Raw genomic sequence first — 21771 nt, 5'->3', positions numbered from 1 at the left:
ATGCAAACGTTCTCTTCGTCCTCTCTTCGTCCTCCTCGTCTCCGTTGCCATCATCAGTGCAGTATATTTATTAAAACAAAGGTCATTGTTCACAGTTTCTTGTCCACCTCACAGCAGTGAGCGCTCCTATTGGCTCAGGTTTCAGTATCAGCAGCTGCCATTGGCTGAGCATGGAGAGCTCTGATTGGTTCTCATTCTGTTTGGCACTTCATCCAGTTGGCTTCAGAACTCACATGGCAATACTATGTGCATGTGCACGTGCAAAATGTGTGGCTCATTGTGTGATACTGTATATCAGTGGGCATCCATGTACTGTATATGTGATTGGGGATGTGTCTGTATGGGTGTACCGACCTATAGACAGGGATGGGCAACACGTCTCACAAGTATTTGAAGTATATTCATATAAACATACATACATAGAAACGTACACCGATGATGCCATAGTGATGTTATCTTAATCCAGAGATTACAAAAAATATTTTAGTGGGTGTTATTAGGGTAGAACTGTTGTGTTGATATCTCACTAAGAAAGTTTGATTGTGTTCATTTATCTTTATGATCATCTTGTTAATTTATAAGAACAGGGGATTTCCACATACGGTTAAAGCTAATTGGGACTCAAAGGTCTGGCTTTCTTGAGCTGGGTTTTATTTAAATTATATGAAATGATATAGATTTGTTTACAGATCCTTTAACAGCATCCTAGAGAAAGCGGCGATCAACAGTAATGGTGGTATCGGTTTGAATAAAGTCAGCTAATTATATTGCAAGATGACATTTTAAATTTAGATTTAGTAAAAGAGAACACTTGAAACGTCAATTTTAAGGGTGCAAAAGACACCAAACCGCAAAGTGCCAGAGGCCGAATATCTGATGATGAAATACAGTTGCGAAGGCCAAATGAATATGTAACAGATCAGTACAGCTGTCACACTTGCGTCTTGTTTTCCCGTCTATTTTCTTGAAATTATGCACACACCTACAGTGACTGAGTGCACTAGAGTACTGTGGCCCAACAAATCCAATGTAGATACGAATGAAGGTCTGAAGCTGCTGCTTTTTGGACGCTTTCATTGTTTGGCTGCAGCATTTTAAATCTTGCAGTTAATTTGACTACATAACCGACGAGACAAAGCATCTGAACACACCACATAGGTACTGTGTCTTTACCATGAGGTCAGCTAGTGCAATGTAACGTTGTCTCTTTGTGTATCTACTTGCAACACAGATAATTCTTCATAAATGATATATACAGTACAAAAAAAACCTGCACCTGGCCTGAAGCTTTACATAACAAAATGCTCTGAAACTGACCTGAAACCAGATGCACCTGACATGTTCTGTAGCTGAACTCAACCTCAGACTACTGCAGCGTTATTAAACATTTCATTGAACCCCTATCAGGTTGGCTATAACCTGAAAATGTTGCAACAATTAATTTCTAAAGTGGGCAGGTCTTAAACATGAGCTCTGAGTTTGTGTGTTTCTCTCATATTCGACCCAGTTTAGAAATCGCTACGTTCTTGTCAATCTCCAGTCTGATGACTGATGGCTGACCCTTCTCTATTAAATATATTACAAAACAAAAGTAATAAATGTCATATTGTTGTTAATACTAGACATTAAAAAGTAGTTAAAACGTAATTTTACATGACCTTTAATGACGATAATACCATTTTAAAAGAAGAGTTGTGTGCTTCACACAGCCAAAACAAATATTTTAGAATATTAAGCTATAACCCATAAACAGGAGCAACATGTCAACTTGTGAGTAAAAGCAGTTTAAGAGACAGCGAAATGTAATAATAGTATACAACAATAATTTATCAATTTAATAATTAACAAATGTATTAGTATGTTTGTGTATAAATACTTGTTAAATTCATGCTTTTGGGCTTTTTTTTTAATCACTTAATCCGTCTATGATGTTTGTGTTTATAGAGTCTTTCTAACTGTTGGGATGGTTTACGTTTTCATGTAGAATAATGAGTCAATCCGTCTGAAAACTGGTGCGGTCTACATGTTGTCCCCAGGTTGCATTTGTTTGGTGCTCTTTAATGCTACCACTAGGTGTTACCAAAGTCAGAAATGCTCAGATCCTACACAAAGGGGCGTACATTGTGTACATTATTTTGTATCAAGATACATTTTGATTACTTTTTACCCATCCCTGTGTATAGTGTATGTATTCATACCGGTGGTTTGTGTGTGTGTGTGTGTGTGTGTGTGTGTGTGTGTGTGTGTGTGTGTGTGTGTGTGTGTGTCAGTCCATGCATCTCTTGGGTCTCTAATAATTAGGGATATTCAGGCAGAATCAAAGGAAAACAATTAAGATCAATAACATCATTATCATAATTTTCTATCACAATTACAATTTTGTCATGGATGCAATTTTTCAGGACGTCAGGTTTTTTTCGTAGCACTTGAACTCGTTTAAAAGAGATTCTACTTTTAGACCCACAATTCCTGATCACATCCCTGATTAATGTTGTTATTGCGTTAACGTCAGCATCACTGTTGTCCTTAGTTTCTACAGCCTCCATGGCAAAAATCTACGAAACAATGATGTGTGTGTTATTTTAGAAAACTGTCCACTGTGCTTGATTGTTTTTCATGAATTTGTAAATGACCAGCCATCTTTCTCAGTGATGGTCACGTGATTCACTTCGTTGGTGGGGCAGGTCTTTGCTAAAGCCTGACAGCCAAGTGGAGGGAGGACAACATCTGTCCAGTCTTTTTAGGCTAGATGTTAAAGAGCAGATCAGGAGTCCTCAGAGAGCTATGATTGGCTAAACTCCGGATTGAAAATCAGGGCAAATCACCCACGGTGAGTGGTAATTGGTCACCGAAGAAGATGACAAGCATTTCCACTCACTTTCAGAGGGGAAGGGAGGATGTGTGTCGATTGGCTGTAAGGCACTGGCTTGGGTGTGGTCAGGACAGATCAGTCATGCTGAGGCTCATGGGTAATCCTGGACGGAGGTAAGCCACTGGGACACGACCATTCTCACTGGTCGATCCTGTGATGGATAGACGAGCTTTGGAGCGCATTGCATCTGTGAATTTCATCTGTACAAGGAAAAAGAATTGTTAAACATGTTTAATCATTAACACCAAAACTAGATACATGCATTCATTTAGGCACTGCCCCCTTCAGAAGTCTGTGCACACTGCTGACACTGGTTTATTTAAATATTGCTCACACAACACATGGACCGGATTGTTGTCACCAGATTTCTAATTGACTTATTAATTTCGATAAAGTGCTGCTATAACCTTTGTGCTTCATTACATTACATGTCTGAAACACAGATTTGATTATCAGTATGTTTAAGTTATCAGTAGATTTTCAGTCAGTCCCCATATCAGTCTCATCCCATAATCATGTTTCATACTTGACAATGTGTCAAAACACATTCTTAAACATAATATTTTTGCATAGACAGAAACACTTAATTTACATAGATTTTTACATTGAGTCCCTTTTCTATGACATTTACACCAAATCAAGACTAACATATTGAGCCGCTAAATTGGTCAATGTGAGCCAGGGGACCTCCTCTCGACCATGGTGGGACATTTCGTTGTTTGAGGAAGTGCTGTTTCTACCAAGACCCAAAAATGTCACAATGACCGACGCTTAAGCGTCATTTAACCGATGAGAGAAATGGAGAGAGGGGGAGGAAGATAGTTAAGAGAAAAATGGGCAATCAAGAAACAGTGAATGGGCAAAAGGACAGACAGAGGTCAAACTGAAACTTCATTTGGTAATTATTTGAGACAATCTGTGGTTTATCAGTAAAGTATACAGGAATAGACAGCAGACTTGAGTCTCTGCTGACAATAGAAGCAGCAGTATGACAGCTGTTTTATATTAATGGGACAAATGCAGGTTCAATGCCCATTGAGTAGACTTGCATCTTACGAGTTTCTGTTGTCTGAAAGTGTTATTAGTTATAGGTCAAAGGTCAATTGTAGTGAATGTTGCAAATCTATTCGAAGAAATTCAGGATTTCCACCAATATTTGCTCACAGGCTACACACACACACACACACACACACACACACACACACACACACACACACACACACACACACAGAAGAGAGAGAAAGAGAGAGACATAATTGTAAGTAGTTCTTTTAAAATCTAGAACATTTCCTGAAGCCACTCAATGCAGCGAGACATACTGTAGCATTATGTAACGAATGAATGGACAATGTGTGCAAAAGGAAAGTATCGCGTATGTTGCAGTATGACCAAATGTAGAGAGACATCGGAGGCAAATCAAATCACTGAGGAAGAAACATTGACATTATGCAAGTATGAATTCTGCTTTGGAGGAAAGAAACTCCTCACATTATCTCCTTGTTAAGAATACATTGCTATGGTGATTGATGCCGCCACAGCATCTTTTGCTCGGACGAGGTTTTAAAATCAATGATCTCACTGAATGGTTCAATAAATTAGTGAAGCTAAACTAATGAAATAAAATGTCATGACTGTAGCAGCTTTTGTTCCCTGAAGGAGAGAAACAAGGTACAAAACATAGTAGGATATTACGTTTTTGTGTGTCCAGACTAAACATACGGTAGTGTACCTCATTGCTCTCAGTCAGGAAACAGAAATGATATTTGTCATGGCTTCCCGTTCGGTTTATTCACTCAGAACAACACTTATAATGTGCAACATTTATACTTGCCCCCCGAAGCAGCCACAGCGGAGGCAAATCTTCAACAATAATTTATAGTGTTGATTAAGCAGGAAGATATAATCGTTTCATCTAAAAGACTAAACAGATCCGATCCATTTGAGAACAACTGCCTCACTCACTAATACTAAAAGCCACTATATTGTACAGTAACCATAGGTACTTCAGATGCATTTGCAATCTTGCAATTATTTCTAGCCTAACTTTTGAGTCTCTCTTAGTGGAAGACAAAGCAAGGAGTAGTGAAGTCTTGTATAAAATAAATCACAAAGAGCCTCAAGCAATTATGTCATGACCCATGAACGAGCATTGAACTTTATTTTAGAACAGGGGTATTTAACTCAGATTCAGCGAGGTCCAGTTAGAGAGAATTTCCTCATGCAAAGGTCACAATAATGTCAAATTTGCGCTTTATGATTTTGTGCCATATGTAATGAAGTCATATATAATCAACAACTGACTGCCAAATTAAAGAAAGAAAGTTCAATTGAATAACATCTAAACAATATGTATTATTATAGATTTCCAATTTAACTGGGTTAATTATGAATAATACATACGAGAATTCTCAATTATCTATTGGATTTCGGTCCAGAGACAACAGCGTCTGGGTCCGCGGTCCGTCTGTTAGTTACCCCTGTTCTATGCTCTGACCTCAGGGTTCTCTGATCTCAGGGTTCTATTATCTGATCTCATGGTTCTCTGATATCAGAGAATGATGTCAGGGTTCTATGCTCTGACCTCAGGGTTCTATGCTTTTACATCAGGGTTCTATGCTCTGACCTCAGGGTTCTCTGACCTCAGGTGTATATGCTCTGACCTCAAGGTTCTATGCTCTGAACTCAGGTTTATATGCTCTGACCTCAGGGTTCTATGCTCTGAACTCAGGTTTATATGCTCTGACCTCAGGGTTCTATGCTCTGAACTCAGGTTTATATGCTCTGACCACAGGGTTCTATGCTCTGACCTCAGGGTAATCTGATTTTATGGTTCTATAATCTGACCTCAGAGGATGTCAGGGTTCTATGCTCTGACCTCAGGGTTCTATGCTTTTACATCAGGGTTCTATGCTCTGAACTCAGGTTTATATGCTCTGACCTCAAGGTTCTATGCTCTGAACTCAGGTTTATATACTCTGACCTCAGGGTTCTATGCTCTGAACTCAGGTTTATATGCTCTGACCACAGGGTTCTATGCTCTGACCTCAGGGTAATCTGATTTTATGGTTCTATAATCTGACCTCAGAGGATGTCAGGGTTCTATGCTCTGACCTCAGGGTTCTCTGACCTCAGGTTTATATGCTCTGACCTCAAGGTTCTATGCTCTGACCTCAAGGTTCTCTGACCTCAGGGTTCTATGCTCTGACCTCAGGGTTCTCTGATTTTAAGGTTCTATGCTCTGACCTTAGGGTTCTCTGATCTCAGGGTTATAGGCTCTGACTTTAGGGTTCTATGCTCTAACCTCAGTGTTCTTTGATCTCAAGGTTCTATTCTCTGACCTCAGGTTTATATGCTCTGACCTCACGGTTCTATGCTCTGACCTCAGGGTTTGCTGACCTCAGGGTTCTATGCTCTGACCTCAGGGTTCTCTCATGTGCTGCACTGTGGTGTTTTCCCCTATTAAACAGACAAGATAATGGTGAGGTTGCAGCATTTTTTTTCTCCTTTCTTTATTTGCGTATTTGGTATTGAGGTAATCCAAAAGTAGCAGAAAGTAATCAGATTAAAAAATGTTTCTTGCCAGGAAGACCAAACAGTCCTTTTGTTTTTTTATCACACTTATGGTAGGCCGATTGGAAACTTTTTATTTGGCTGCTTTACTTTACTATTTAGTGGGTGTAGTTCTGGAGCCATTTAGAAGTACCTCACTTCTTATGCTTCATAAGCGGTGTCAATCAGGCCGTGCACGGGTGTGATGCCCTAAGTGTTGTAACGAGTAAACCAACTCAAAGAGTTCATCCTGCAGTGGTTTTACACTTACATCTTTTCGACCAAGAAGCCCAGTGTTTGACGATGCAACCAGTCCAAACCATCCCATCTTTAAAATGAATTCATGGGCCTGCCTAATGAAAAGCTGACATTAAGACGGATGGCAGTGATTGACCAATGAGTCAGCCCATTAAAGAGGATGATTGGCTAGAAAGTAAGAAAGGAGGATCAGGAAAGTAAAAAGGTAAAAAGGGAAAAGTGGAGGAGGGTAGGAGGACAACAAAGAGATTGGAAAAGAGGAGAGGAAAGGAAAGAAGGAAGGAGAAGAGGAAAGGAGTGCAGCGAGGGTAGGAGGTGTGGTCAAGGGGAGAGGTCAGGGAAAGTGAGAAAAAAAAGGATAGAGGTGAGCAAGCGGTTGGGTAATGAGTGAACAAAGGAAAGGAGTTTCACAGCCATATACAGTTTTGACAAGACACCTTGTATGCAGTGACTATCCAGCCTTTATTCTGGTCTTCATGTTACTTTTGTTCACAGAAAACAGCTACTGCATTCACATCATCACCTGAATATGCAGTGAATCATACCACTCGGCAATGCCAGCAAGCCTCAACGGCAACTTCTGTCTCATTGTAGTGGTAATGCTAATAAGCAAAAAGAGTCCATGTTCATGGATGTTAATGAAATCATATGGATCGGGGGTCTTGCTGAACTAAAACTCTTTGTCTTTGGACAGTAGAAGATATATGTTTTATCCTCAGAAGGAAAACATAAGGCCTGGGCTGACATGTGTCTGGCATTTATTAATTTGGAGCACGAGCGTCCCATAAAATTGTCTTAATGGTTATAGCAGTGATAGGCATTTACTATTTAAATGATGGGTCTAATTCTTCAAGCTGGGCCAAACCATTTTTCATGATCTCAAATAAAAGCAGATATGTCAAATAATTATGGTTTAAAAAGACAGCTGGCTGGTGACCAGCCGATTGAGGCCTTAGTACGTCTTTTTAATAGATAAATACTAATGGCATTCACTAATTATCTCCTCTTTGATTTGTTATATTATTTTCTGATTCAATGTGAAGTCACTGCCATTAAAACTAATCACTTCTTAACAACCTACCAGAAAATAGAAGAGCATTTGAGCCATTAGAAGGCACAGGACATTTTGAGTTGCATTGCTTGTGGCAGCAATGAAAAACAGTTCAGGGGAATCAGGGTTAACTAAAGAAATCATGTTTTCCCACTAGTGGCATTTTGTATCATTGAGGCCCAATAATGCAGTTTTCCATTGAAGCTGCAATGCACCGCCATAATGTGAATGCAGCTGTTGTTCAATGGTATGAATGACAGCCAATTAAAAGTTAATTGTCTAAACATCGTCTATGACTGTGAGGTTAGGAAAAGTTTTAGCCATCAATCATCGCTCTCCTACCCGTGTTAGATCTTGACACTCTCAATGCCGTAAACGTTGTAGCCCTCTTTATAGGTGGCGTAGTTTGGCTGGTGGCTGGGAGACAGCAGGTTGAAGTTGGGGGCGTGTTGAGGAGAGGACAAAGTGTGTGTGTAGTTTCCTGTGTGCTGGGGGGACGACAAGGTGTTGGCTGCCACCTTCATAACACAAATAAAGTCATTGTTATTACTTTACTGATTGTAACAATGATGACTCTTTAGCCGTGTGACTGTGACAACAATAGTTTGAGTAGCGAAAGCACCAATAGTAGATAACTGCAAAAGCAACAGAGTGTGAGAGAGATAGAGAGACAGAGAGAGAATGGCCTTTTAAGATCTTTCTGCACATGAAAATATGATGCAAATCTTGTTTGGATTTTTTTTTACAGTAAATGGCAACAACATGTGTGTACTTCAAAATGTCATATTGCAAATACTGAAAGAATAAAAAGATGACAATTACATTATGACAGAAATGCATTATACCTGATCACTTGATTAAATTGCCTCAGTTTCAGGAAATAAAATTAAAAGAAGATAAAATAAAATAAAGATGTTCTAAATTCTACAGATTGTGCTTGCAAGAATATCAACCTCTGGTTACCCTGAGAAACCGTCAGAATAATCATTAACATGACTACAAATATTACTATCATCACCCATGTGTGAGCCCATATGTGTTTTGAGCTTGAAATTAAAATGTCTAGGCCACCATTTGCAAGGTGCACAAGCTATTATCAAATATACAATGATGAAATGTCTTTTTCTTAAAAATAATTGCAGGCTTTAAAACCATCCCATAACATTTCCCATTTTACAACACTATATTTTACCATTACACCTATTAGTCCCTTTGCAAACATAATATAATAATAATAGAAATAGAAATGTGGAAAAGCATTAAAAACATTCACTGTACACTACCAGCTCAACACCAACAGACTGGCACAGTTAGAGACTAGCTGGTGAACATAGTGGAGCATTTAGCAGCTAAAGAGACACAACTCCGACTGGCAAATATGAAAACACTGAATAACTACAAGTTTGACAGTGTTTACCACAAATTCAAAACCTTAAGATTTCTGGTATACCCTAAAAAGGGGCTCCTGAAGGGAACACCAGATCAGTAAAGCAGCAAGGAACCTTAATTAATAATTAATATTAGTGGTTGACACACAGCAAGTGAGAAGATGAAAACATCTGTCTGGCTTGTACTTGTACTTGTACTTGGTACAGTAACTTCACAAATAAAGTGGAAATCAAGTGTGGATTGATGCTTACAACTAATGCAGTTTACTTCAGCAGCCATAGAATAAATCCTACCTTCATGAAGGTTCTAGGGTTCAGTTTTTGTTTTAGAGGTCATTAAACTTAATAGTCATGAGGCTGGAGTTTGTCCTGTGTAGAATTGTGTTACACTGAAGGCTGTTTCGATTATTTTGTACAACCCCCTTGATCTAAATAGGATGGATGGCATAAACTATAATGCAATAAAATTCAACAGCATCACAAACTACAAAAATGACCATGAAGATGTACCTAATAAACTGGCAATTTATTACATGGATAACATCATAAAGACATTGGATTACTATTAATTACATTACATTGAATGCACTTCCATGTCGTATGAATTTCACACATATGTATCATTTGACATTTACCACACAGGATTTTGATTTTATAAAAGGTTCTGACTGAAAGGCATTTGTTCATTTGTTTCATTCTCATCACACTCATACTTTTTTGTAAGGAATCCTACGTGTAGAAAGTTTACAACTAATACTATTACTATAATACTCACTATTTCTAAGATGGAAAGTGAAATTTGAAAATATAAGGTACCTTCATTTTTTTGGCCTCTGCACGGCTCTTGTAGCAAAACTCGACCAGCGCTACCATCATGGCCAGACCAAGCCCTCCAACCAGGATGTAGAAGACTCCTGCTACGTTACTGAGAGACAGGGCGCTGGTCTTCTCCTAGTACACACACAAAGGGGAAAAGAAGACAGCCAGCCAGAGAAAAGTGTTACTGGGGTGTTTTCATGTTAACAGCCAACTAACCTAATGACTGACACACTACCACTAACCATCTGCACACATTTAACTCACTCCCCACGAACACAGATTATTTAAGATTAGGACAGCGCAGAGTCACAGACAACTAGGCTAAACCTGACCTGCACAGACTTAAACCTTTCTTACCTTTTATCAGTTTGTCTATATGTAAATATGTGAATTGTACTCACCAGAGCAGTTACTATACAATACAATAGAAAACCATGGAAACTGTTGTTCTATTTAATTCTTCCCAAAAGCTGTGCTTAACACTGGATGTCATCCTTTGGGGATGAAGAGGGGCAGCCCTGCATACAGCCCATGTCATCATCAAAGATGTCCCTTGAAGCTTCTCGAAGGTAATCCGTGAATGCTGGTTGAAACTAAAAGCTTAGAATGAAAAAGCAGGTAATCCGAGACTCTTTGCTAGTAGCCCTGTAACTGTATGGTCGGAGCAATGGCTACGTCCTCCGAGTGCTACAGTTAGATACAAATATATAATTAGTATAAGAAGGAAATATATGTAAATAAATCCAAAAAGTAAAATTATTAATATCAATAAGCCACTCTACTAGTTTAGGTTGCGTGGTAGATATCTGGCCAACCATGTTAAGGTCACACGTTTGCAGCACCTGAATGGCTCCATTGCTAGCGGCAGATAGACGAGACGAATGCCCCACATGCCTCAATGTCTGACAGTCAATGAATGAATTGCAGCTATATGGCGCTTCCCCCTTCTAGTGGGGGACAGTATGACGGTGAGGGGGCTCAGTTGGCACAGGAGACTGCAGAGCACATAATGTGATTAAGCTCTATGCTATACATTTGACGCTCCCCAAACTCCTTCCATATTTTAGGGGCAGTCAGCCTTGTTGTTACAGCAACTGCCATGTCAACCGTCAAGGGGGCACCAGGTCGACCCAGACGCTACAAGGAGCTCGGCAACTTCTCGTATGGGCTTTTCCACGCTTATTAAGCTTCAGGGCCATATAGCATGGTGGCAGACTCGTGGTGACTTGGTGCCAGAAACCTCCCACGGGGGAAGCTCCATCCAGAGGTAATAGAGGCAATGCAGGACAGATATGGCCCAGTAGAGGTGGACCTGTTTGCCTTACCACATTGCCCTCTCTGTTTCTCATTGATGGGGACAGCAACCAAATGGCACACCGACGATGCCCACATCACTGATAGGGGTAACGCGACAAATAGTTCAGCGAGGCAACCCCAAAGTCCTGTGGACTGCACCGAACTGACTAGGGAGGGGCCTGGTTTCCAGGGATGAACGGAGATCCATGGTGCCTGCCCAACAGATGAGACCTGCTGTCCCAGCTGAGGGGCCACATCTGAGAACTAAGCCCAGAATGCTTGCAGCTATGGGCATGGACCCCTGAAGGGCCTGACCCACTCCTAATGACGTGTGACCAGCAGGTAGTCCAAACCATGGACTTATGAACTCGCACCAACAGGGCACATTATGCCTGCCTGTGGTACTGGAGGCCATTTGTCTCCACCACTTTCAGCTTTTGGAGCAGTCGGGGCTAAAGTGGCTTTTAGCAAAGGCTATTTTTCTTCTGGGGATGGCATCAGCGCACTGCCTTTGGTGGTCAGGAAGAATGACACAGTGGGGGAGTTATCTATGTAACTCCAGTTCTATGAATTAATTAATTGTTTGAGCGTTCTCTGTCACTCAGAATCTTCGTGAGAATTCAGTGAACATCTTTGATGATGATGTAGACTCATGAAAGTGGAACTGGCCTACGTCATCCCATGTAACTTTGTTGATATTAAATACTCAACCTGTGTGTTTATACAAGATGGATATCGAATTGAATATGACAATTTAATGTAAACAATTGAAGCATAAATTCCTCAGTGCATGTTATAATGGACGAGAAAATCTGTTGTACTTCCTGAAAGGCAAGGAAGAGCTACAAACTACTTCAGCTTATATCTTGTATGTTTCTTTGAGTAGCCAGCACTGGGGGAACTCTCCTCGCTCTAGATGCCGCTCAAAAATGGAACTTCGTAAACTTGTTGTAAATTCCATTGTCAAAAAAAAAGTACGAAAGTACAAAACAAAAATAACAACAGAATTTTCTTAAATTAGATTGCAAACTAGTTACATTTGCAACAGCGATAATGACATCCCAAAAATATGAGTGCAGAGGACATTATGGTTGAAGATACATTTTACAGTAATTTGGCTGGAGCGAGACTATCCCGTCGGAGAAATGAAACAGTGAGTCATCAGTGAATGGGTCATGCTTAGTTGTCATCATGTGACCTTACGTGATGATGACACCTAATGCACTTCCATTTGCTGAAAAAGACTGAAAGACCTGAAATCAGGTAAGTGGACCTAAGGGCTTAGTCATTCTCGTACCAGCACAGCTTTATCCATACAAACACAGTTCTGTCTGATAAAGAATCTCACATGGCTGAACACCAAAGTTTCAGCTGCCTGCTCAGAGCTTAAAGGTACAAAGGAACTCTTTGCTGCCAGTAGACCTGCCTAATGGACCACTGAACCATAGAAGACTGCATAGGGACCACATAGATGTCACCAAGTGCCATCCATGCATCATATTATGCTGAAAGATTGCCTTAAGCTTGAGGTTCCAGGAGTCAGGGGAAACAGGGCCAAGGAGATACATGAATAAATAGATGTGAACAAATATAAACCAAATATAGGGTCTGAAGGGTCCGGGTGCAACCTTTGGCAGAACAGACACGCCCACTCATAAACCCACAGAAATGGGGGAATCAAATAAAACAAAAAAATTGCCACTCCAAAAAGTCCTTAACCTACATACATGGTATCCCCTTCATTACGTCACGTAACAACCCATTACCATGTATATAATATGGGATTATTGTTAAATCTCTATTTACAACTCTTACTTTGCAGACATTAACTTGGAAACTCTGTGTGTCAGCATCAGGTTTCAGACAGACGGTCAGACTTAAACATACGTGTTTAACAGACAAAACAAACACTTCGGTGAGCCTAACTGCTAATGCACAGTGTTTTCAGTACACTACTTATTGTTATTCTTATAATCAACATTATACAGTTTGACAGTTAAACCTCCATGCGTTAACCTGCGGTGTCCTTAGAATTACATACAGCTGTAACTAATCTGTACTGAACCATTCGGTTCAAGTTGAGTTTCCTTCAAGTTAACATATATAAACATGTGGAACTACTGTAATCCTAAAGTGAAGCTATAGAACCAAGCTACAGTATATGTGCTTGTTGCATGTGTGAACAGACAATGTGTTTGATTGATCCACAGACATAAAACTAACCTTATTGGTGGAGTCCTTGAAGCCACACTCTCCTTTATCGTACCACCACTTGTTTTTCATCTTGTCTAGGGTCCCTTGCTCATTCAGTTTCAATACGGCAAGGTTTACTGGCACTCTTTAATGGGAATAACATAAATAACATCATTAACAATGTTATCTTATGTTATTAGTGGGGCAGCAATTCTCAAACTCTGGTCTAGTGACCAAGACGGGGCCCACTAATGTTATAATGTTATTTGTAGGGACTTCATTCGTCATGAATGACACAACATTAAAGCTTGGCTTCACAATATCTTTCCACATTACTTTCAATTCAAAGACCATGTCGAAATGTGACCGGTTCATTTTGCAGAAGAGAGTTTAAGAACAACTATTAAAGGTCTCTTCCCATCTTTTGTCAAATGCTGACATGTTTTATTGTGAAGATTATTTTAGCCCCCAAGTGGACTGTGTGGAAGTCTTTTACTTTCAAGGTCCCTCTGTTTGGCCTCAGAGACAGAGAGTGAGAGGGGCTGCAGTGAAAAGCCTTTCTGCTTTTTCAGCAGTAGTATTCCTCCAGGCCAGAGCCATAGATAAAAGGAGTTTGTCCAGGTTGCACAAACTCTTTATCAATAGCCCTTCTCCTGCACTGTTGCTGCCATCTGGTATGAGGTCACCTGACCCTGACCTTGCCCATGAAGCCTGCCCTAACCCTGACCTCAACCAAACAGGGTGCAACACATCTGTAGAAGAAGCAGCACAGACAATAACGCTACCTGCTGGTGGTGCTTCTAAGTAACTGCTAACTCTAGTATTATGTAATAATAATAAGCATTGATTTTTTTCTTGGATTTATGTGAAAGGCTACAGCACATTGGTACCTTCACATGTGGCGTTATAACTGTGCCGCTTCTTTCGATAATCTTTTACACCTGACAACCCAGAGTTACCGTCACGTTTGTGTGTTTTAGTGTGTATACATGTGTGTGTGTGTGTGTATATTAACCTTGCTCTCCCCTCCTCCGCTGCCGCATTCGCCCTTGTCATACCACCACTTGTTTTTCAGTTTGTCCAGCAGCCCCTGCTCGTTCAACTTTAACACCGCCAGGTTCACAGCATTTCTACATGAACACAGTGGCTGTTAGCAGTTCAGTTGTTGTCAATGTCAGTCCTCCTGCTGGTATGCATGTTAGCAGAGTCAACTCTTAATCCTTAGCATAAACAGAATATACACAGCTGAAATTCTTCTCTTTTCTTAGCAGCAAACTCTTCAGTATTAGAAAGGATTAGCTGTAGCATGCCTCAGCAGCTGAACGCAACTTGCTAAGTACCATGGAAATAAGAATGTTGAATATGTCAGAATCACAATATGTGTCGTTATAGAACCATAAAGAAAGGTTTGGGTTCTGATAGCCAGTTGTCGATTGATCATTTACAAATCTCTTATTGAATCATTTATCTCTCCTCGCTCTTTGTTACAAAACAACCATGAATCAGGTTACCATTGTTAACTGGCATTGACTGTTGCTTTTATAGGTTGAAATGTAAAATGTTGCCAATTGCAGATTACATTTTACTATGTAATGTTGTAACTTACCTGCTTAATTAAAGGCCAAAATACAACGTGGCTGTTTTCTGGTTAATTTGCTCTCTGCAAGCTATTTTTGTACAAAACCCTGTTTTATAGTGTTTTCTGTATCACTGGCCTCGCTAAAATAATTGAGATCTTGGAGTCTTGAAACCGATGACATCACATAAATTAAATAACTCAAGTATTTACAATAGGTTGCTGTGAACAAAAATAAAAGCTCCAATCAATTCAAATCTGTAGGTTAAAGTAAAGTTATAGTTTTGTGTATCAGAAATTATTGATGGGAGTTGGGTTTATTTTGGGTTGAGGTCAAGTTTGCAGTTAAGATTAGTTAAGATAAAAGTGTGTAAGGTTAAGGTAAGGGGTAAAATGTCAAAGGTAATTTGTAATTTAAAAGATGTACATTCTGAAACATCATTCAACAGATTGGCACATCTCTGAAGAAATAATCTATTTTTGTCATATACATTTTAGTCATCGGTGTGCTAAGCTAGGTGTTATTTCATATAATATAAGCAATTATAGAAGGGCAGGTAGATATTTAATATTTAGAACTCCTGCTAATTTACTGTACAACAGTCAGAAGGCCGCACCTGGCGTTTGCTAGATACATATTTTCAATTTGTAGCTCTAGATTTTATATAGTGTTCAGCGCGCCTAAAATATTTTAAATGCAAATTTTTGTTTTTAAACTGTTTAGTCTAACTCAGATTCTATCTCAGATTTAACTTTGCCCGGAATATAAATACGGTTAGAATTTTAGATTTATTTACAAATGTAGAAAGCTGACCTTTTCTGAATCAGATTCAATAAGGGATTTGAAATAATTCAGATGCAATAAGCTTGTTCCATATTGTATACAGTTCCGTAAAATGCCATCAGATCACAACCATATATACTGTAGATATATCAACAACTCTTCCATCCCAGCCCAGTTAAATAATTTGACACCAGTAATCATCCTCCTCTAAGACAGCTTCAATGCTGTTCAGGGACATCTACATGAAAACCATTACTTTGAGCCTGGTAACATTCACTGATGGTGATTCTGGCTAATGCTGAGCATTAGGTCATTCATTTCCATGGGTACTTTCAAATCTGTTTAAAATACACTAAAAATGATGGTAAATGATTGCATGATTAGATCAGGAAATAAATGGAACTCTAAATTTAGTACAGCAAAAGGACAGTCATATATACTTTGTGATCAATTTTCTAGGATAAGCACTTAACTTCTCTGACGTGATATACTAAAGAAAATAAAGAAATAATAGTCACCAATATGGTTGACGTTGAATGGATTTCCTTAAATAACTATTTTCAGGTATTACCTATGCATACATTGTATTATGCAAATCACGGTCAACGTTAAATCCTATCAAATGTATTTAGAATAGTTGTTAAAGCCAGTAAAATTACAACCAGTCATTCAACAATCTGTAATCTGTTTGAAAGAAAATAAGATTATTCAGGGAGTTGGTGGTGGGGTTTCTTAGGAGTATCCTAGCTTGTATAACTTAGCCAGTCTCACTCAAGATGTAATACCTCTGAAATAGTAGGAAAGTAACAAGCACTTAAAAAGTAGTCTTTTTTCAAACTCCATTCTGTGTTTTCACTATGGGAATTGCCTGGGAATCTCCTTTGACACCCCAACTGTCCGACACACCAGTCAAACCCTATCTCCCCAAAGTGTTTCTTGCACTTTCCTTGAGACACATTACTTAGCCCCCTCAGCTTCTCAAGGCTATCTTGGATATTGCCAAATAGGTTACCTGTTCCCAGAACATTTTCAACAGTTTCTAGATTGTGCTGAAACTGGTCCAATTATTTCAAGTATGCTTGGCATTAAGTGCTACTCAAAGCAGAAGATCACACAACTTGTGTGATGCACAAAAGGTAGAAATTGATGTGGCCAACAACCCAACAAAGGCCTTTTCAGCCCAGCCTTGGAGGATGGAAGCAGGAGGGAGTAGCCACTTACCTCTGCTTACCCACAAAACACATCACTTGCCCACCTAAGGTACCCAAAGCCGGCTTTGCTGCAGCAGTGGGGCAGAAGCAGGGGTGCCAGAATACAGGCAGGAAAAAAACGAAATACCCATGGCCTTAAGTAAGCGCGCCTTTGCTGCTGTGACAGTGAGGAACTGGCCCCCCAGAATGTTGACACAAGAAGATTATTGTGTGGAGGCAGAACTGTCCATGTTGAGAAATAACAGCATCAGAATATTCTCCTACAAAGAGGACTATCTTATATGCTCACAATTGCACACGAGCAGGCAGTCAGTGATTCCACTATGGTGATAAAGAATCCCAGGGATCTGTCTCCCTTTTTCATCTGGGGAAAGTAGCAACGTTCAGTCAGACTGCCTACACCCTATCTGCTTTATGGCTTCAGTGATATCTGTAGTATCTCTAAGTCTTCATATAATGAGGGATTTTCAATATTTGGTAGCAATATCATAACTGTCCCCTTGTGATCACCTTGAATTCAGGCTAAAAAATAACATTGACTTGCGTTGTCACTCTGCATCAGCGGAGAGACATCAATTGTGGCGTGAGTAGTCCTGTTTTCCAGGGTAACAATGACAATGGATGAATGCCTGTCAGAGTGCGGTGCAACCATGATGGGCAGAGCAGTAAATGGCATTTGGTACCTGGGGCAGTGTTTTTAGCAGTGAAAAATTTTCTGCACTTCAGACAACTCCACTGTATTAACTTACATCAACTACCAGGGTGGCACTCACTCATACACAAGAGGCCTAGCAGATAAGTATCTGGAGTAGCATGATATTGAACACGGGGACCACATCTGTTGTCATGGGGCAACTCCATTTGCAGGAAGTAGATCTTCCACCCTCATGCTGTTGAACACATCTGGCAGAGATAAGGCCTGCAGGCAATCATAGGTATCTACACCTTATACACCCAGGAACCATTGATTTTCTCTGAGTGTAGATGCTCAGCCACTGGCCAAACGTGTGCTCTGAAGCTGATGAGCTGTTTAAGTTCTGGTCCATACAGGCAAGTCATTATACCAACGGAGACTGTCCCACTGCATTGTGGAAGCCCCATATCTGGTGTGAAGGCCTCACAGGTCCCTCAGGGTTGGGGGCTCATTCCACCAGAAGTATGGCCACTTTGTTTGCTCTATTCAAAGAGGAGTGTCATCACAGGATATTTGAGTGGTTTATATCTCCCATAGTGAAACACCCAACTAAGTTTGAAAAATAACTTTGAGTTACTTATGTCATCATTCCTCATAAGACAGCATAATTTCTAAGAATGCTTAGAATATTTATTGGCTTCCAATAATTCACCAGTCTTCATTTTTGTAAACCTGTCTCACTAAAAACATATCTACTGATCCAAATCTGGAGACGAGTCTAATATGTCTTTGTACAACCAGCCCAGTGTTTTTTTTTTGGTTTTTATATTTTAAAGAGCCTACATTTATTGATTAACTCTTGACAAGATAAGAGACCATCCAGCAGGAAGAGCTTTTTACGTTAAAGTAATGATGTAATGGCAAGACGAAAAGGCGGTGAAATTGATGCTAATGGAGAGTGGGATTTTGTACCCTAGTGAATAAGCAAGTGTGTCAATAGCAAACCTCATGTATTATGTAGTGATTAATGCAGGTGAATGTATTCAAGCAATCTAAAATACTCCATATCATGTTGTGTAAAAATGTGACTAATAACTTGGCATGGGCTCAGTTCACATCCGATTTGATGTTGTATGATTTGAATTTGATGATGTTCACATTCCATAGGATTGTGAGTATGTTTTTTCTGAACTGAACCCACCATTGACATTATATCATTAACCATCCACTTTGACTGTGTTAGTGGCAACAAGGGGGAAAAAACATTAAATGACAACAGTAAGATCATGCTAGGAGCAGAGACATGGGAAGAAATTGAAACATAATTGTGGCAGAAATTCAGTGAATAATTTGTTCAGTATTTTGTTCTGAATCAACAGATTTCTTGACTGAAAGTCATGAAAGTGAAAACAAAACATGTCTCTGGTTCTACCATGCTTTAGTACAACAACAGTAGTCACATAGATCTATCAAATGGTTAGGCTTAAAGCTCCATTAAGCGATAATAAAATGTAATCAAGGCCATATGGGATATAGAGTTCCAGAGTCCACTACAAAGTCGTAAAAAATGCCAAACCAAAAGACCTCATCTGAACAAGGAGACATTGCTCTGATGAAGGACAACCAGGCAAGAAGAAGCAAATTACCTATGAGTATCATTGTCAAAACTCATCCTGGCAAAGATAGGATCATACAAAAGCTGGAAGTCAAGGTGACACGGCAAGGAAATGTGAAGATCTTATCAAGACCTATCTCAGAGGGCATCCTGCTCTTGTCTTTGAAGAGTTAAGAGACGTCTGTCTGGCTTCTAGAGATGCCAGTGTCACAGATCTCCTGTACTTTAGTTTGACACCTAATGAGCAGCCTGTGCACAGTGAAGGCAGCATAGTGTAAAAAGCTATCTTCAATACTGAAGCACTGACTATCACCTGACTTAATAAGGATCTTCAGGTGGGTGTTGCTACGTAATCTAATTTTGATGAACTGTCTAAAGATTGGTCCTGTTTGAAAAACTATTCCAGCAGAGAAATACAATACACATTGCACTGGGAAGGAGAAGACCAGTGGTCAATAGGGGCCCAGCAGCTCTCTACTGCATTAGTAAGGAGAACTCCTTTGGGAAGTTCAAGCTAACAGATCAGCTGTAAACTTGACAAGTAAATATAAAGGAGTATACTGTATAAGTATTACTATGATACTATGTTACTCCTGCCCTTTGGTATTTAGAAATCGCTTAATGCAGCTTTAACAGCAAATTCAACAAATACAAGTAACTGTAATTGTCACCGAAAACATTCTGCAGAAGAAAATGAACTTTCAGAGCCAACTGACAAAGAGAGCAACACAAAGAGACAGAGAAGAGAGAGAAGGCAGGGCAGACGTAACCATAGAGCCATCTGTAGTACGCTGAAAAGACACAAAAGTGAGAAACAAACTCAGTGACTAGCATGCAGTTCAACACACGCACGCACGCACGCACGCACACACACACACACACACACACACACACACACACACACACACACACACACACACACACACAGGTTATGTAGCTCTTGTAATCTCTTAAAATACAACCTTAACACGTAAAAGCAAAACAAAGGGAATATTCTTGCTTAGTAAAATTCAGGATGCTATTGACTGCATACAATTTAAAGCTATTGTTTAAATATATGTATGTTACATGCATGTTAATTTGTCCAATACAAGTTGGCCCCTATATTTTGTACATAAAAGGGCGGTATAATTCGTTCACTGCTCATCTGATGAGGGTGTAATTTTAAGTCCATAGTTAAATGTTGATATTAAATCCAATATTCTGGAGTAAAGAACCAAAAACAGATGTCACTATATATGGTTTGGACAGGAAGCTGTGTTTTCAACTGTGACTGTAATAAAACAGTATAAGGCTAGTGTTATTTTATGTTTTTGTTATTGTCGACTGCAGCTAAGGTAATGATAAATAGTGGAGGCTAATTATTATGGTTGTCTGCAGCTAAAGCTGATTGTGGCTATTGTGTCCAATAGCTAGCTACTTACTGGTGTGAATTGATATAGTTGTGTTGGCTAAGCGTTGTGATGAAGCTATTTCTGTACTCCTTTGGTGTACTGGCTGTTGCCAGTACTCCAAAGGAGTACATCTGTTATACCTGATTGAAGTACCAGATTCAAAGAGTGTCAGACTGTATGCTGTCTATCACGGTCTTGGCCACTGTTACTATCCTAGCGGCCAACCCGTCCCAATCACAACAATAGCTGCAGACATATCCACATAATGGCTATGGCTCAGGCTTTAGTGGCCCTTAGTGGGCACGGATGCTTTCAAGCCTAATCAAACACCTCCCCCTTGAGGCTATGTGATAAAGATAAAGAATTACAGTTAAATGGAATTAAATAATTATAAATGGTATAAATGTGTTATAAAATGATAAGCAATTTAACACTCTTAATTTCCCCTTAAATTAGTACCAAACTACTTTTCTAGAAAACTTTCGAAGAAGCTACAGTTACGTATGAGTACATGAAAACCACACTTTTTCCTGCTACCAAATCACTTAGATTTGCTAGATCTGCTACTTTGAATGCTGAGAGAAATCCGTAACCGAAGATAGATGTCTTGTTTTATTTTTTTTTTGAAACCCAGACATTCTGAGGGTTTTGGATAAATTACATTAATACATTTTATCTGTATAAAATATGTACCTATAATATAAAAATAGAACATGTCTAATAGTTCTTTTGGAAGGAGACATGGGACATTTCTAATGGAAAACAAATGTAGACATACACATAGACAAACACACACAGAAACATGTTTAGGTCATAAACTTATAGAAAAAACCCAGTCCCGTGGTCTTAAAGAGTCAGCTCATCATAATTGTCGAAAAACCTACAGCCAAATTATCCTCACTAGAAACAAAATGTAATCAGTTTGAATAGAAACGGATCATTTAGAATTGGTCATTGTATCATGCTATCCCTTTTTTACAAAAAGAGACTACATAATACCAACTTTACACGCAATAAAACACATCCTTTGAATTTTTGTGATGAGGTATTTCTTTAAGACCTGACATTTCATACAGCCCCTCCCCCAGTTGTCACGGCAACCACCACTAGCCATTGGTCAGAGGTGGTAAC

General features: G+C 39.5%; 1 protein-coding gene across 2 annotated transcripts in view; it reads right to left on the bottom strand.

Moving 5' to 3' along the window:
* Window positions 1-2937: 2937 nt before the first annotated feature.
* LOC306738480 (glutamate receptor 2-like) overlaps window positions 2938-21771 on the bottom strand; it is a gene marked incomplete at both ends in the record, with an annotated part of 41218 nt that continues 22384 nt past the window's right edge. Inside the window, 3 exons of one of the 2 annotated variants that reach the window (XM_079220335.1) lie at window positions 2938-3072; window positions 9935-10069; window positions 14442-14556. In XM_079220335.1, coding sequence (XP_079076461.1) covers window positions 2938-3072; window positions 9935-10069; window positions 14442-14556 — 385 coding nt within the window. Of the gene's footprint in view, window positions 3073-8077; window positions 8249-9934; window positions 10070-14441; window positions 14557-21771 lie in introns of those variants that run through there. The other variant, XM_079220334.1, reaches the window with a different exon arrangement.

The sequence above is a fragment of the Taurulus bubalis genome, assembly GCF_910589615.1.
Source record: "Taurulus bubalis genome assembly, chromosome: 6".
NCBI classification, from domain to species: Eukaryota; Metazoa; Chordata; class Actinopteri; order Perciformes; family Cottidae; genus Taurulus; species Taurulus bubalis.
The sequence above is the reverse complement of the archived record's forward strand: the minus strand, read 5'-3'. Positions and strand labels throughout refer to the sequence as shown.